The 16485-nt window shown below is 41.4% G+C and overlaps 1 protein-coding gene across 1 annotated transcript; it reads left to right on the forward strand.

Annotated features, from left to right (window-relative positions):
* Positions 1-528: 528 nt before the first annotated feature.
* On the forward strand, positions 529-6979 carry LOC145221833 (uncharacterized). The gene is made up of 2 exons (XM_080088056.1): positions 529-6668; positions 6886-6979. The coding sequence occupies exon 1, from the start codon at positions 529-531 to the stop codon at positions 5764-5766; it is 5238 nt and encodes a 1745-aa protein (XP_079944182.1). The 3' UTR covers positions 5767-6668; positions 6886-6979.
* The last annotated feature ends 9506 nt before the right edge of the window (positions 6980-16485 follow it).

The raw sequence follows: 16485 nt of genomic DNA on the forward strand, positions 1-16485 counted from the left end.
AACAGTAACTTGACTTGTTATGAGTAATTTTAATGTAAAATGTGACTGATTAACGTGGATTTAAGTAAGACCTGTGTGTACTGTTAAAACTGCTTATTGTGTGATGGTCGCTATGACGTCATAATGTATACGTATGGCTTATGTGAATTATTTGTGGTTACAGAAAAACCGTTGCCGTTGCTATTGACGTTGTCGTCTTGGTTTATTCGTCAGCGTTGCCTTTTATCGCCAAAAAAGAACATTCGTTGCAAATGCAAGAGTGGGTCGTCTTGGAGGACAGGCTGTAGGACGGGCGCGTTTTACAAAAAGGGTTATCTAGTGTGACGAACGGCGCAGGGCCAGGCTGCGCACCTAGCGGTCGTTACATTAAAGTTTTTCAACTCACGGAAAAACTGTTGAAAAATAAAGTTTTTCAACTGATTGAAAACAAAGTGTTCAATCTACGGAAATCGTTGAAAAATAAAGTTTTTCAACTCACGAAACTCGTTGAAAGAAAAAGTTTTCACTGCTGACTTTGGAGAAATTAAGATGGTTGAATCCCAACACACTCTTGACAATTTAGTTAAACGACTGAACTTGCCATATCAAGATGCAGAGGAAATAATGATTGAATCCTCGAATGTGCAACAGTTAAAAGAGAAGACTTCGGCCATTGATGTCCTGTACGACGAATGTGTTGGCAAACATACAACACGACTGGATTTTGTTAAAAAGAAAAAAGATAGAAGGAAAATTAATGCTGCGCTCTCAAGTTTGCGAAGTGGCAAGCAAGAATTTGATGCGCGCACAGAAGAATGGTTAGAGGAAGTAAGGCGTTCCAAACCGCCTGAACACTCAAGCAAGGAACCGTCTGTCAGCGATTTTGGTTCTAGAAGCAAGACTCGTTCATATGCTAGCTCGAGGTCGAGTTGCAAACGTACTGAAGCGCGCGTGAGAAAAGAGGTCGCACTTCTGGAAAAGGAGTTTCTGCAGAAAAGGATGGAAGCAGAAAGTTTACTTAAATCCTCTGAAAATCAATTAAAAATTCTCGAAGCTGATCATAAGATAAAGGCTGCCACAGTGGAAGCTGACTTATGGGAAAGGACATCTTCATCTGGGTCATGTTTTGCTGGATTTCAGCCTGAGAAGCAAGTTAAATTACCAGTCCTCTTCACACCTGAGTCCAAACTCGAAGTAGTAAAAGAGGAAAGGCATGCACCAGAGTCCGGCAATATTAACAGAAGCAGTTCAGAAGCGCAGGTAACGGACATTCCGTCCTCCTCGCGTTGCGAACCTAAACCAAAAACGGAAGTGCTAAATCATGAGCCGGAGGTGAGTGACCTGTGTCGTGTTGCTGCAGTCTTGAAGGCAGGGATGGAGCTTCCCAGACCACAGCTGTTGTATTTTGAAGGTGATCCGCTAATGTACACGCGTTTCATGATAAGCTTTGACGAAAATATTGGTCGACGTGTAGACAGCGACAGTGTGAAGCTTAATTATCTGATCCAATACTGTCGAAAAGAAGCACACGCAATGATTGCCTTTTGTATTGGTCTTGACCCTCCGGAAGGCTACCGAAGGGCTCGAGAGTTGTTATTCGAGCGGTATGGACATCCTATCATAGTCGCACGTGCGTACGTGGATAAGCTAAGTCACTGGCCTTATCTGAAATCCGATGATACTGACGGACTGATAGATCTAGCACAGGCATTAGAAGAGTGTCTAGTGACCCTGACTCATCTGGGATACTTCGCAGACATCAACAATTTTGAAAATATGCTGAATATAATAAAGCGATTGCCGTTCGCACTGCAAAGTCAATGGAGAAGACATGCTGCTAAAATTGAAAGGAATGGGGAAGAGCCTCGTTTCTGTCACCTTGTTGAATTCGTTAAGAAGGAAGCGTACATTGGAACCACGATGTTTGGTCGAGTGTTGGGTCCTCGGAAGGACAGAGATGCGCAGAAAAGGCGCAGCAAATCTCCTACGACGAGGACAAGAGCATCGACTCATGCGACATCGGTTGCTCCGGGAAACGAGCGTAAGGCTGAACCGAGTCCTCAGAAGCAGGGGTGTCCCTTGTGCAGTAAATCACACGACCTTGGCAATTGCGACGTGTTCAAACGGAAAACCTTCGTAGAGCGAAGAAAGTTTCTGCGTCAAGTTCGGCTGTGTGACAATTGTTTCGTAAAGGGTCATATAGCAAGAACATGTAGTTTACCAAGCTCTTGCACCATCGGCGGATGCCGTGGAAAGCATCACAACCTTCTGCACTGGACAGAATGGAAGACTTCTTCGACTGCACCCGTACGCGAAGCGTCTACGCAGGCCTCAGAAGAGAAACCCACATCATCAAATACAACTGTCACCTGGACTTGCATGAGCACTCAAGCAGAGAGTGTGTACCTTAACATAGTGCCGGTAAAGGTTACGGCCAGTAATGGTAGAAAGCTGGAAACTTACGCCTTTTTGGATCAAGGATCGACTACAACCTTGTGTGACAAACGACTGATCAAGCAGCTAGACGTCGGGGGGAGAAAGACAACGTACTCCTTGACCACTGTCAGTGATAGGTCACAGAGAAGAGATGGTTTGGCCGTCGATTTAATGGTGGCGTCGCTCGACGGGAAGCAATCCGTACGATTAAACGACGTTTTGAGCGTGGACAGTTTGCCAGTCTCCCCAAACAGAATACCGGAAGGGTCGCTTTGGCGATGGCCTCAATTGCGTAATTTAGAGTTTCCTGTCTTGTCCCATGGGGAAGTCATGTTGCTGATTGGAGCGAACGTTCCCGAGGTGTTCTGGATAAATGATGAACGAAGAGGCGGAAGAAAGGAGCCAAGTGCCGTGCGTTCTATGCTCGGTTGGTCGCTTGTAGGTCCTTGTCATAGTAATGGTTCAAGAAGTTCACAGATACGGGTGAATTTTGTAACCTCGCAGGACGAAACGTTGCACCAACAGATAAAATGCATGTGGGAAAGCGACTTTGGCCAAACCGCGTTATCACCCAGAACGACACTGTCGAAAGAAGACAGATACGCATTGAAGCAGATGGAAAGCTCAGTGAAGTGTCATAACGGACACTACCAACTGCGATTGCCATGGAGACCAGGTGCTCCAAACTTGCCAAATAACCGTGCTATGGCAATGAAGCGTTTGTCATACTTAAAACGGCGATTGGAAACTGATTCGCAGCTGTATGAGAAGTACAAGCAAACGTTGGATACCTACTTGAACGAGGGTTATGCCAGACGTTTAAAGGGCGACGACAAGGAGCCGGAAGATGGCGCTGTTTGGTACCTGCCGCATCACCCGGTTGTACACCCGCAGAAACCTGGAAAGGTGAGGGTCGTCTTTGACTGCGCCGCCAGATATCATAATATTTCGCTGAATGACCAGCTTTTGCAAGGCCCAGATTTACTCAACAGTCTTTTTGGGACGCTTGTCCGATTTCGCCAGGAACCAGTTGCTTTTGTCGCCGATGTAGAAGCGATGTTTCACCAGGTAAAGGTTGATCCGATCGATACATCTGCACTAAGATTCGTTTGGTGGCCTGAAGGCGATTTGTCGCGTGAACCCGTTGATTACCAGATGCTGGTGCACATATTTGGTGCAGCCTCGTCTCCTTGCTGTGCTGGGTACTGTTTGCAGAAAACTGCCGAAGATAACGAGGAGAAATTCAGTTCTGAAGCGGTTTCGACAGTGAAACAAAACTTCTACGTGGATGATTGCTTGAAGTCCGTAAAGAACGAAGACGATGCAATCAAATTGGCCGGCGAGTTGCGTGAATTGTTGCAGCTCGGAGGATTTCGGCTCAGAAAATGGGTGAGCAACAGCGAGCGTGTGTTGTCGTCAGTCCCAACCGAAGATAGATCTGTACAGTCCATTATATTAAATGTTGATGTAAAGCACATGGAACGTGTGCTTGGAGTGTTGTGGAATTTTCGCTCCGACGTGTTTGAATTTGACGTAAAGGTCAAAAAGAAGCCTGTAACGAGGAGAGGAATACTTTCCGTGGTCAGCTCCTTGTTCGATCCCTTAGGTTTCGTTGCGCCTGTAGTATTACATGCGCGAAAGCTTTTGCAGGAGCTTTGCAAAGAAAATTATGGCTGGGATCAGGAAGTTCCACCGGATATAGAAAAGAGATGGAACGCATGGACTTCTGAGCTTCCAGGTCTATCGGTAATTAAGATTAAAAGGTGTTTTCAGACCACTGGACTCGAAGTCAAGACGCACGAGCTGCATCATTTTGCAGATGCGTCTTCCTGTGGATACGGAACGGTCGCATACTTGCGAACAGTGGATGAACAAGGCAACGTGCATTGTTCTTTTGTTACTGGAAAGGCCCGTCTTGCGCCCTTGAAGATGGTGTCCATTCCCAGATTGGAATTGACCGCAGCTACTCTTGCTGTCAAGATGGACCAAGTTTTAAGGCAGGAACTTGACTTGGATATCGGACGATCCGTGTTTTGGACCGATTCAACTGCAGTTCTGCAATCCATTTACAACGTAAATAAGCGTTTTTGTACCTTTTTCGCCAACCGACTGGCAAAAATTGAGGAAGGATCCGACGCGTCGCAGTGGAAGCATGTTCCTACTGCACTAAACCCAGCTGATGACGCATCTCGTGGGTGTACTGTAAAGGCTTTTCTCCAAAGCAAGCGTTGGTTCACCGGACCTTCGTTTTTAGGCAGCGATGAACGTCACTGGCCTACGAATCCTGTGAATACCAAAGATGTTCCCGAGGAATATTTAAACCTAAAACCAAAGAAAATGTTGGCTGTGCATGTTGCAGAGGAGCAGTGTTTGTTTGATGATTTAATTTGTCGCTACTCTTCATGGAAAAGATTAAAGAAGGCAGTTGCTTGGCTCCAGCGGTTTGTTGACTATCTGCGATCTCGAAAGAACCACAAGCTGTCAAAAAAGCTGACTGTCGCTGATCTTGAAAGGGCTGAGCTAGCGATTGTCAAATATGTTCAAGGAAGACAGTTTTCTGAAGAAATAGACGCCTTGTGTAAGTGTGAAGACTTAGAACGCGGCGGAAAGAAGAAAGTCTTGAAGAAACTGCCCTCAAAGGCTCTTCACAGACTGAATCCTGTTTTGATTGATGGTGTGTTGCGAGTGGGTGGCCGTCTGGAAAGGGCACCGATTCCCTTTGAAATTAAACACCCGATGATTCTCCCAAACGCACATCATATTACTACTTTGATTATTCGCGAGACACACGCTAATGTTTGCCATTCCGGAATGTCGCACACTTGGGCAATTGTTCGTCAGAGATATTGGATTGTGCGAGGTGGTGTAGCGGTAAGAAGAATCCTTGGAAACTGTGTGTTTTGTCGAAGAAGAAATGCTTCAGTCTCGAAACAAATGATGGCCGACTTACCTGTTGAGCGCACGACTCCGGGTGAGCCACCGTTTTCATCTGTGGGTGTGGATTACTTTGGACCCATACTCGTAAAACAAGGAAGAAGTGAAGTCAAACGATACGGTTGCATCTTCACGTGTATGAACGTGCGTGCTGTGCATTTGGAAGTAGCGCACTCGCTTTCTACTGACTCATTTATTGACGCTTTCCGAAGGTTTAGGCTATTGGAAGACGCGGAAAGCCCAGGCGCATTTTCAGTGATAATGGAACGAACTTCGTCGGCGCTGAGCGCATACTGCGCGAGTCTCTTGAAAAATGGAATCAAACTCACATCGAAGAACGTCTTCGCCAGTGGGGCGTCGACTGGTCATTTAACCCACCTGCTGCCAGTCACATGGGTGGCGTCTGGGAACGTCTAATTCGTTCGGTGCGCAAGATCTTGAATGTATTGTTGGGACAGCAAGTGCCTTCTGACGAGACGCTGAGTACGCTGCTTGTTGAGGTCGAGTTCATCCTAAACTCGAGGCCCTTGACTCCCATCAGTCTTGATCCTGCCGACAGAAAGCCTCTGACACCGAATCACCTGCTTTTAATTGGGCGACATGATATCTCGCCACCCGGAGTATTTGTGAAGGAAGACAACTACGTTCGACGACACTGGCGCCAGGTCCAGTACTTGGCCGACCAGTTTTGGGTCCGATGGACAAATGAGTACCTGCTGACGCTACAGACGCGTCAGAAATGGCAATTTCCCGAAGAGAACCTCGACGCTGGTGATCTGGTCCTGTTGGTCGACAACTCGGCACCACGAGGAAAATGGCTTACCGGAAGAATCGTAGAAACGTACCCGGATAAGTCCGGGTTTGTGAGAAGTGCTTTGGTTAAAACGCACGTTGGGTCGTTCAAACGACCGATCGCAAAGTTGTGTTTGATTATGAAGGCTTAAAGTGTTTTGTTTGTTCGTTACGTTTACCTTTCTCGCTGTTTGTGTGTTGTAAAGATGTTCTCATGGGTTCGCACATCGTCGGGGGGTATGTTACAGCGAGAATTAATTGTTCCGCTTGGCTGATTTAAGTTCTCCTTTATTCGTGACGTATTGAAATATTCATCCGCGACAGAGCATGTGCTTTGAACGCCACGTTTTTGTGAGCTGCGTTAGTTGCTAGGTTTGCAGTCAATTTAAGTGAATTTATCCTAATTTCTTGTGACTATTTTGTTTATAGTGAAACTGTAAATGTTAAGAGCAATAGCAAAAATGCTGAATTGTCAGTTGTGGAACCTCTAGCCGCGTGCTAGTAAAGCCCTGGTTACCCAACAGTTGGTATGTTTTATGTTCTTACTTGATTTGTGTTTAACTTGTGTTAATGTGTATTTTAACAGTAACTTGACTTGTTATGAGTAATTTTAATGTAAAATGTGACTGATTAACGTGGATTTAAGTAAGACCTGTGTGTACTGTTAAAACTGCTTATTGTGTGATGGTCGCTATGACGTCATAATGTATACGTATGGCTTATGTGAATTATTTGTGGTTACAGAAAAACCGTTGCCGTTGCTATTGACGTTGTCGTCTTGGTTTATTCGTCAGCGTTGCCTTTTATCGCCAAAAAAGAACATTCGTTGCAAATGCAAGAGTGGGTCGTCTTGGAGGACGGGCGCGTTTTACAAAAAGGGTTATCTAGTGTGACGAACGGCGCAGGGCCAGGCTGCGCACCTAGCGGTCGTTACAGTAAGCAACCATTTCAGTGAAGCATGATCTGTCCGCAGTGTAAATTTACGCCCCCAGAGGTAGTGCCTAAAGTAGTGCAAAAAGTGCACCACCGCCAACAGCTCGCGGTACGTGGCACAATAACAACGTTCTGAGCGGCTCATGGCTCTGCTGCCGTAAGCAACAACACACTCTGCATTGTTGTTTCCAATTTGGGAAAGAACGCCTCCAAGACCAGTGGAACTTGCATCAGTATCTAGAATAAACTCAGCATCATGAACAGGAAACGAAAGTACAGGGTTAGTCAACAAAGCTTGTTTTATAGAACCAAATGCTGCATCACATTCATTTGTCCACTGAAAATTCCTATTCTTTCTCGTTATGTCCGTCAATGGACTAGCAATGGTTGCATAATGTTTTATGAATCTTCGGTAATAAGATGCAAAGCCAAGAAAACAGCGAACTTCTTTAACAGTAGATGGTTTGGGCCAAGCACTTACAGCTTTCAGCTTGTTTGGATCACATTGAACCCCTTTTTGCGAAACAATATGCCCAAGAAAACTAGATTCTCGAGATAACAAGCGACATTTCTTCGGCTTCAATTTAAGCCCTGCTTGCCTCAATCGGGTAAACACAGCTCTTAAATTGGTTATGGCTCCTTCAAAATTGTTCGCAAACGATACTACATCGTCGACATATACCAAACACGAATCCCACAGTAAACCTTGCAACACTCTTTCCATTAACCTTTGAAAAGTCCCCGGAGCATTTGTCAAACCAAACGGCATAACTTTAAATTGATATAACCCCTTACCGGGAATTGAAAATGCTGTCTTGGGCTTGTCCGACTCTTCCATTTCAACTTGCCAATATCCACTTGCTAAATCCATAGTACTAAACCACTTTGATCCGCTTAGTGTTTCCAAGATATCCTCAATCCGAGGTAAAGGGTAAGCGTCTTTCTTTGTTACAGAATTAAGACGCCGATAATCCACACAAAACCGATACTGTCCATCTTTTTTCTTTACAAGCACCACAGGAGATGACCACGGACCGTCACTTGGTTCAATGACACCTGTACGCAACATTTTCTGCAACTCTGCGTCGATTACTTCTTTCTTGGCCCAAGAAACACGTCGTGGCGTTTGTCGTATAGGTTGGACTGTCCCAGTATTTATGCGGTGTCTCACGTACGCATTCTTACCGAGATCGTTGCTTCCCTTTGAAAATATATCTTGAAACTCACAAAGCAACTTGACAACTGCTTTCATGTTGACCTCGGAAATATCTTTGAAATTGTCAACAAGACAAAGCATATGATCAGGAAGAGAATTTGTTCCAGGGTTGCAAAAAATAGGGTCGACATGTTTGCTTCTTTGAAATGAGTGTTGTCCAATAAAAAATGTTTTATTACTAAAATTGATCGAACAGTTTTGTTCGTGCAAGAAATCTAGCCCCAATATACCCTCAATCCGTCCCAGATCTGCGACCACCAGGGAACATTGATATTGATCTGCACCAACTTTTAAGAGTGTATCAAAGGAACCGTAGCAAGGTATTGGAATATTTCCTACAGATATCAAATTAAACTCGTATGGGCGAAGAGAAGACGCATCGTAAGCTTGTCCAAATTTATTGAAAACACAGCGATTAATCAAAGACACACAAGATCCGGTGTCAACCAAAAACTTGACTTGTATTTGTCCCACCATGCCAACGACATGAAAAGCTTTGTCGTTTTCGGCCGAATAATTTGTGACTGATGGTTCGGCCTTTACACCAGTCACCATGAGTTTAAAGGACGTTGCACACGATTAGTACCGGACTTATCTGCTTGTGGTCAACACCGCTTCCAATGACCTTCTTCGCCACAGAAGTGGCATTTTCTTTCATAGGTTGTTTTCCTTTGCGGTTGGGCATACGATTCCATCGTGGTCACCACTTCAACCGCTTCTTTTAAAGTCGATGGATTTCTCACGACCAAAACGTTTCGCAGCGACGAGTCTTCAATGCCAGACAAAAATTGTTGAACAAGAAACTCTTCAGCACACTCGTCACTTAGATTGGGATGCCCTTCTTTTATTAGGCACCTCAGGCGATTTGAAAAGGCAAGACTGGACTCACTGTGTAAACGCCGCGCGGCATGAAACGCCGCTCTGGCACGTGGTGCGTTGCTTGTACCAAATTGCTTGTCCAATTCGGCAATGAGGCTTTCAAAATCCCATCTTTGGTCACCTGGAAGATTTCCTTGCACCATAACTGCCTTTTCGGTTAAACAAGCGGCTAGCTGTTTTCCCTTTTCCAAAAGATTCCAATCGTTTAACAGGGCAACATTCTCAAAATGTACTTTGTATTGTGCCCACTGTTGATCACTATTTCCACTAAACGTACCAGGCAACTTTATTGTTCTCGCAAAAGACTTAGAATTACCCGGTTTAGCTTCTTCTTGCGCTGTATTTACACACGGTTTTACGTCACGATTTTCGTCACAGTATCTTTCTAAAACATAAACTCTTCTCTTAAGATCGACATTTTCTTCTTTGAGCAAAAGTACAGCACTCTCCAACACATCAATTCGTGTTTCTGACATGGTCCTGGCGTGCTCGCCAATGTAGCTTATTTTCTGCCACAAACACACTGCTTCACTCACAACACCCTTGTATTGAATCCCCCTAAGCGCTTCGGCTAACAGCAACGCAATAAAATACGCCCACTTCACGCCACATCAGTACAACGGTTCATGCACACAAAGATAATACGCTACACTATGTTTCGTTGCAGGTTAGCTATCTTGCTGCAACTTAGCTATCTTGCAGCAACTTAATTTATTCGACAACGGCGCCCCATATATCTCACATACTTTTTTTGCTGAATTTACATTTATCGCCCTATATTGGATTCACAATTTGTTTGAACACATTTCATGTCAAAATCAGTTGAATCTTTGCAGCCTTTTCCTTATTCCAGGTACAATATGGCTCTTGGTGAAGGAATTTCAAACAGGTTGCAGACAACGTTCGCGCAGCAGTAATCACAACTTTGAGGTATCAGTAAAACGTGATCAATAAATTAAACAATACTCAGTGCAGGCCGCATGTTTTCGCATTAACAGAAGCCATGCATCCTGGTTTCCCAACGCCCCAAATGGAAATCATCCACCCATGACGGTAACAATCAACTGGCAATGGTTACCGTAGTCAGGCTCGAAAGACTGCATAAAAGTGCTTGGTAACTTAATGTAAAGCGGCAGGTCCTGAGTTGCGGTTGATACACAAAAATAACAATCAAAATGAAACGCGCTTATGACGTCATAACCACACTCCCGCATTACTTGTACTTGTTACAGGGTAAATGATGCGGTATAAACCTTTTTTGCTGTATGTTTAAATATTTTTATGGATTTTTTTAAAAGAAAATATTAGTATTTAGATGTAAAACAAGGATAAATGAAAAAGATGGTCGCTGTCGGACTTTAAAGTTAAATAATTAGGCTTTTGAGTGTTTGACATTATACAAAAAAATAGTTTAATTGGGACCAATGTTGGTTCTTGGCTACAATCCAAATTTCTAATCTTATACCCAATGTGGAGTTTATCCAGTAAAATTGCACACAACATTTTTTGCATTTTGGCTGCATAAAATGTTAAGATTTGCTATAGCTTGTGCAAGCTTTTTACTGGTTACTTTTAACTTGTATGGCAATGTTACATAAAGAACTGTTGCATTATTTTTATTTTGCAGCAAATTAAAATGCAGTACATAGTTGTTAAAAACGTCATACACAAATTTAAATTACAGTATAAAACACAGCAGAACCAAAAACTTGTTTAAGATAAAATAATGTCTTTCATTTTGCAAATAAGAACATTTGTTCTCCAGGGATGCTGAAGGGATACCACCACATGCACTCTATTTTTCAATTTACTGTTGGCCAAACACAAAGTAAATAATAAAGAAAGTTTGAAAATTCATTTTTATTGTTGCTTTACTTTCAAAGTTGGTTTTAAATTTCTCAATTAATTTGTATTATAGTCTTATAATAGCAGTCAAAATTTGTAGATTGTTTACTTTTTTGTTAAGCTTTCTCTTTTTTTTCTTCAGTTCACTATAGTATGCCTGTCATAAAATGTTTAGTTGAGTTGGCTTGTACTGATTTTTTTAGTTTGGGTAAAATAGTGGTAGAGCATATTTGTAGTTCTTGGCTCACATGCAAACAGCAAGCATCCTGAGAATGACAAAAAAGAAAGGAAACATTTCAAAGTAAAACTGATGAAAAAAACAAGTTTGACTGGAATTGTACTTGTCACACTTTTATCCCCGATTCCGATTTTGTGTGTTTGGAGCAACTTGGAGGTTTATCTGAATTGACGGAATTTTTCAATTTGGGAGTTTTTTGTTTAAAAGTAACAAGTTTGCATTTCAAAACCATATAACAAACCGATTTTAGATGTCCTTTATCACTGACTTCGGTGTTTGGAAAAAAGTGCTTTTCCTTGTGAAGATTTGATAAGGTTTGGCTATGACAGTTCAGTTGGTTGGCATCCAGCAGGTATGAGATAATAGATTGATCATAAATAGAAAGTATCTTTTCTCCCAGTAAATCTCTTATTTATTTATCTAAAACAAAAGTAAAAAATAGGCGGTGGCATGTATTATTAGGAATTAGGATACGACTGGCATGCATTCTTTTATAAAATTGGGCTATACACAAACTTACCACAAGTATGATGACATAGTTGACGCAGAAGTCACAGGACACAACAGGTTTGTTTAAGAGCAGCGCTCCTGTATGTACAGATAACAGATAAGTCTAAAAAACAAACATTTTTGCTTAAAAATGATGCAATAATCACAAAACATTACTTGTTACTTACCACTAGCAGGCTACAACTGAAAATCGTAGAATCGACTACTGTACGGTGTAATTAGGCGTATCACAGTATTTAACAAAATGGACTGCGATGTTTTAAGCCGAAAAACCAAAAAACCCTAGCAAAAAGGATTTGCTGACTTTTTAAAAATAACTTACCGGCCGTTGCAATACATTTACCTCGAATAACCTCGATAGGGGTCATGCACAAAAAGGACGGTGTCTTTTAACTCACCTAAATGACTATTTTCGCTCAACAACTAATTTAAGAGTTTAACCATAGATAACTTAATTCAATTTAAAACATATTATTAAACCTTGTGCTTCTATTTTACAACCAAAATGAATCATAAAGCTATAGTTTAAGCAAAATAATTGATAGCTTCTGCCTTGATTTCCAAATGACAACCAAGAAACTGTTTTTTTTTTCTATTTAGTGCTATCACTGCAAGTCTTTTTGGAAATAATGGTGTTCCTTAGAAAAGTTTGCATCCTTTTCAGTGTTGACATCCTTTTCAAGAACCGTTTTGCCTTTGAGAGACTCACGGAAATTGCTGGCTAACTGGCTTTTCCTTTAAAAGTTTCAGTAACTTTTCTAACAACAGGATATGTTTGGTGGTCACTACTATCTCCCCTGTAGAATGTTCATTCTTAAGAAACATTTCCTGTGAAGCAATTTAGCAGCTACTGTTTAAAGAAACATAACATGTCCATTATATCAATACACAAGATTGCACTTGGTTGCAAATACTGTCCACATGGTGTGTTAAGAAACCAAAACTTGAAATTGTCATCACTCAGGTATTTCAAAATTCCTGTTGCTTGTGCAATTGTTTGTTCTGCATTTAATATTGCCTGAATTTCAGTGAGGCATTTAACTTCACAGTCACAAAGCTATTTTTTCTTTGTTAACAAAACTGAGTAGTAGTTCTTGTGGTGGCTTATTCCTGCATGACATATTTGGAATAGCAGATGTTATATCCCAGTTTTCTTAACTTTTTATTCAGGTTTTTATTATAAAGGTTAATCGTGACTTTTCAAAGTGTTAGATGACCTTTTTTCTATTTCAAGGTGGTAGATACACTTTTTAATTCCATGATAACTGCAAAAACTGAAGCCCACTTACAGTCATCTTAAAAATTCACGACTAACCTTCAAACAAATAAATTAAAACATGGCAAAAAAACTCTAGGCCTACTCACTGTCGAACTTGGAATATAGCAAACGGGTTTGGTTTTGGAGCACAATATAGACCCGGAACAGACAACACAACTACAGCTGCCGGTTCACACGCTGCGTGATTGGTGGAGCTGCGCGAGCCGCAGCACCCAGTCGTCTATTTCGCCCGGCATGTAGCTTTTCCAAGTGCAAAACGTCACGATTCGTCATGAAACTGGAGCTGCAGTTCCACCATAGATAACATATTAATGCCATAATTTTTTTTAAATGAAAAAAATGCCGATCAAGGCGGAAATTATACTTATAAAAATTATACTTTGGAATAAAAAAATAAGTGTCATGAAAGTTATCTGTATTGTTGTGGTAGGAATACTAGGTGAAAATATCTAGGGGGTGCTGCAGCTCCGCAGCACCCTAGCACGAGCCGCCCCTGTTGTCGAGAGAAAAAGTTATATCGGCAATTTTCGAACAGTATGACGCCTTAGTTCTCTACTTCGAAACTGAAAAGAGACAAAATGCTGCCCATACAGCAAACAAAATTTATGAAACTTTGGTTAATTGTGGAACTAAGCATGCTACTATTTCTCTAAAATCTCCTTCAGAAGGTTGATAAAATGAACATAGAATTTTAGTCTGAATTTTTTAGACTGCACAAATTGTTTGTTTCTGTATCTTTGGAATACAAGAACATTCTTAGTTTATTCATCAAGGATAGTGTTTTAACATCAGTAAAATTGGGTGAAATAAACCCCCGGGACAAGAGCAACCATAAAAATCTTGATGTAATTTATCTAGGCGGGAGAGCAATGTCACATTTTGAGAAAGCGCCCTTCAGAGAAGATTTTATCGAGAAAAGGTTCAGAAATGATTGTTTAAATGTTCTCGTGGAACTTGCCTCTAAAATCAAGAAAAGATTTCCATTGAACACGGACTGCCTCGTCGCAAAATTACACGTTTTGGACCCAGTGTTGGCCAGAGACATTGATCGATCTCCTTTAACTATTGCTCCAATAGCTACCCAATTTCCTAACTTAATATCTGAATGTGAATTAAACGACCTGGATGACCAATGGAGAAGTTTTAGATTATGTGCCAACAGTCTCACAGAAAAAATGAAAATGTTCCAGAGTATTGGTACTCTTTAAGAAACATCAAGGATGGCTTAGGTAACAGTAAATTTCCTTTACTGTCATCTTTTATGTGCGCTCTAACTGTTTTGCCGCATTCTTCGGCTTGTGTTGAGAGAATTTTTTTCTCAAGTGAACTGCATTAAAACAAAAACAACCAATGCCCTCAAAGTGGAAACTGTAAAAAACCGGCTACTTGCCAAGCAATGTGTCACAAAAAATTCTCAAAACTGCACGACCTGGGAACCATCAAAACCTTTAATAAAAGAACTGGAAAATGGCTCTGTCCATAGAAGAAGTGAAACAAGAAGAGCGGAAGAACAACGAAAAACCGGGACAGTTATCCTCTCTGTAGACGTTGATGACGATTTAAGTTGAGCATTTTGAAATACATGCATCTGCCAACTACCAAAAAATCGTATATTTGGTGTTCTAGACAAGTTGGCAAGATATGTGTATATTTGTAGGCCTAACAATATTCGTTTATATTCATAACGTAGCATTTTAGCGCCTAAAATGCACTTGCGTCACCACGTATTCTGGGCATCTTTACGTGGTACAAGGTAGACGAGGCTGTGTCATGTTTATCAAAGATTCTGTTGCCAGAGGCGCTACAAACTACGTTTTTTGTTGTAATTTTAAGTACTTATAAACCACCACTAAAAATTTTGTACTTTTTTTTCGAATAAAAAACAAATAAATAAAATTGTTTCGAGATTGAAGCAAATCAATGTTCTAATTGCAAAGAACGTGTTAAGAAACGAAAATGTGTACAATTTCACCACTTTTTATGACCTTGGGATTTTTTAAAAAATCTTGGGATTTTTTGGTAGTGGATCTTGGGATATCGCAAAATTCTCAGTGGCAGCCCTGAACGATCCGTTGCCTGGCTCGCGCGGTTCAAGACCAAAACAAACCACTGTAAACTAGCCTTGGAAAAGCTGACTTGAGTGAAGTAGGATATGAAAAAAAGTTACGAAAATTAGCTGTTACAGATAGACAGTTGACAGTGGGTATGTTGCAATCTTTTAGTAACTTGCCTCGTGGTGTGTGCTTGTGAACTTTTGACAGGTAGCCTATATTTGTATTGAAGCCGTCAATCTAAATACTGAAACTTTTAAATACCAGCTAAATATTAGAAATATATTGTTTGAAATTGATTTGTGCTTCATCTGTGAAATATTTTGCTGGTAAGTTTGTCTTGTCAATAATGTGTAGTTTTGTAGTAATCTTGGATATGTTAATTGTTGTGCAGGATTTTGTTCGGTATTCAAATCACCATTTAATGCCAAGACCCCTGTGGCCAAACAGTCCAAATTAAAACGAAATGTCGTTCACTTCACTTGGTATCCGCGTTTTACTTAAGCCACCTTGTGTGACGCTTGCGTGAAAGGGGACACGCAAAAGAAAGCGTTACAGGTGACAATATAATCGGCTGGTCTAACTTTAAAACCTAGCAAGTGCACTCTGTTTAAGCACGAAGTAGACTTTTTGGGCCACGTATTGTCGAAAGAGGGCATACGATGCGACCCTAACAAAATAAAGGCAGTTGCTAAATGGCCGACTCCCCGCACCGTAAAAGAAATCCGGCAGTTTCTAGGCCTTACTTCCTACTATCGTAAATTTATTTGCGGTTACGCACAGATCGCGGGTCCTCTTCACCGGTTGACGGAAAAGGGTAGAAGATTTCAGTGCGATAACCAATATCAGGATGCCTTCTCTCAACTAAAACAACACTTGACGACTGCACCAGACCAACGTAACACATGTTCATGAAAATGCATATACTGGCGGCCGTGACGTAATTGAAACTCCTTGAAAATTTTGATTTTCAAACTGCTGTAAACAGATTTTGTGTTTCTGAAAAGAGTATTACCAACCTGTGGTAGCCATGTGCGTCACACTTATTGTGTGCAAACAACGCGAAAAAAAGGTACCACACGGGTCACAATATAGATTATGATGTCATAAACAGTTAAGACTGATCTTCACACTGTGCAGCTCAATCTGTGCATCCAGTTGAAAATTAATCTGGGCTTTTGGGGCGTCAATATATGATATAAACCTATGTGTTTACATCTGTATTTTTAAAACAAAAACCACCAGGTAATTGGCGGCTGTTGGTGAAATAAGGATCTGCAATGCGGCCGTCGTAGCGAAAAGGTTGTTTAAGTGTACAAAACTAGAATAAAAATCACATGGCATAATTTCTTAACTGCAATGTGGCCCTCAAACCGCACGAGTTTGACATCCC

Source organism: Phallusia mammillata, chromosome 1, assembly GCF_965637545.1.
Source record: "Phallusia mammillata chromosome 1, kaPhaMamm4.hap1.1, whole genome shotgun sequence".
Classification (NCBI taxonomy): Eukaryota; Metazoa; Chordata; class Ascidiacea; order Phlebobranchia; family Ascidiidae; genus Phallusia; species Phallusia mammillata.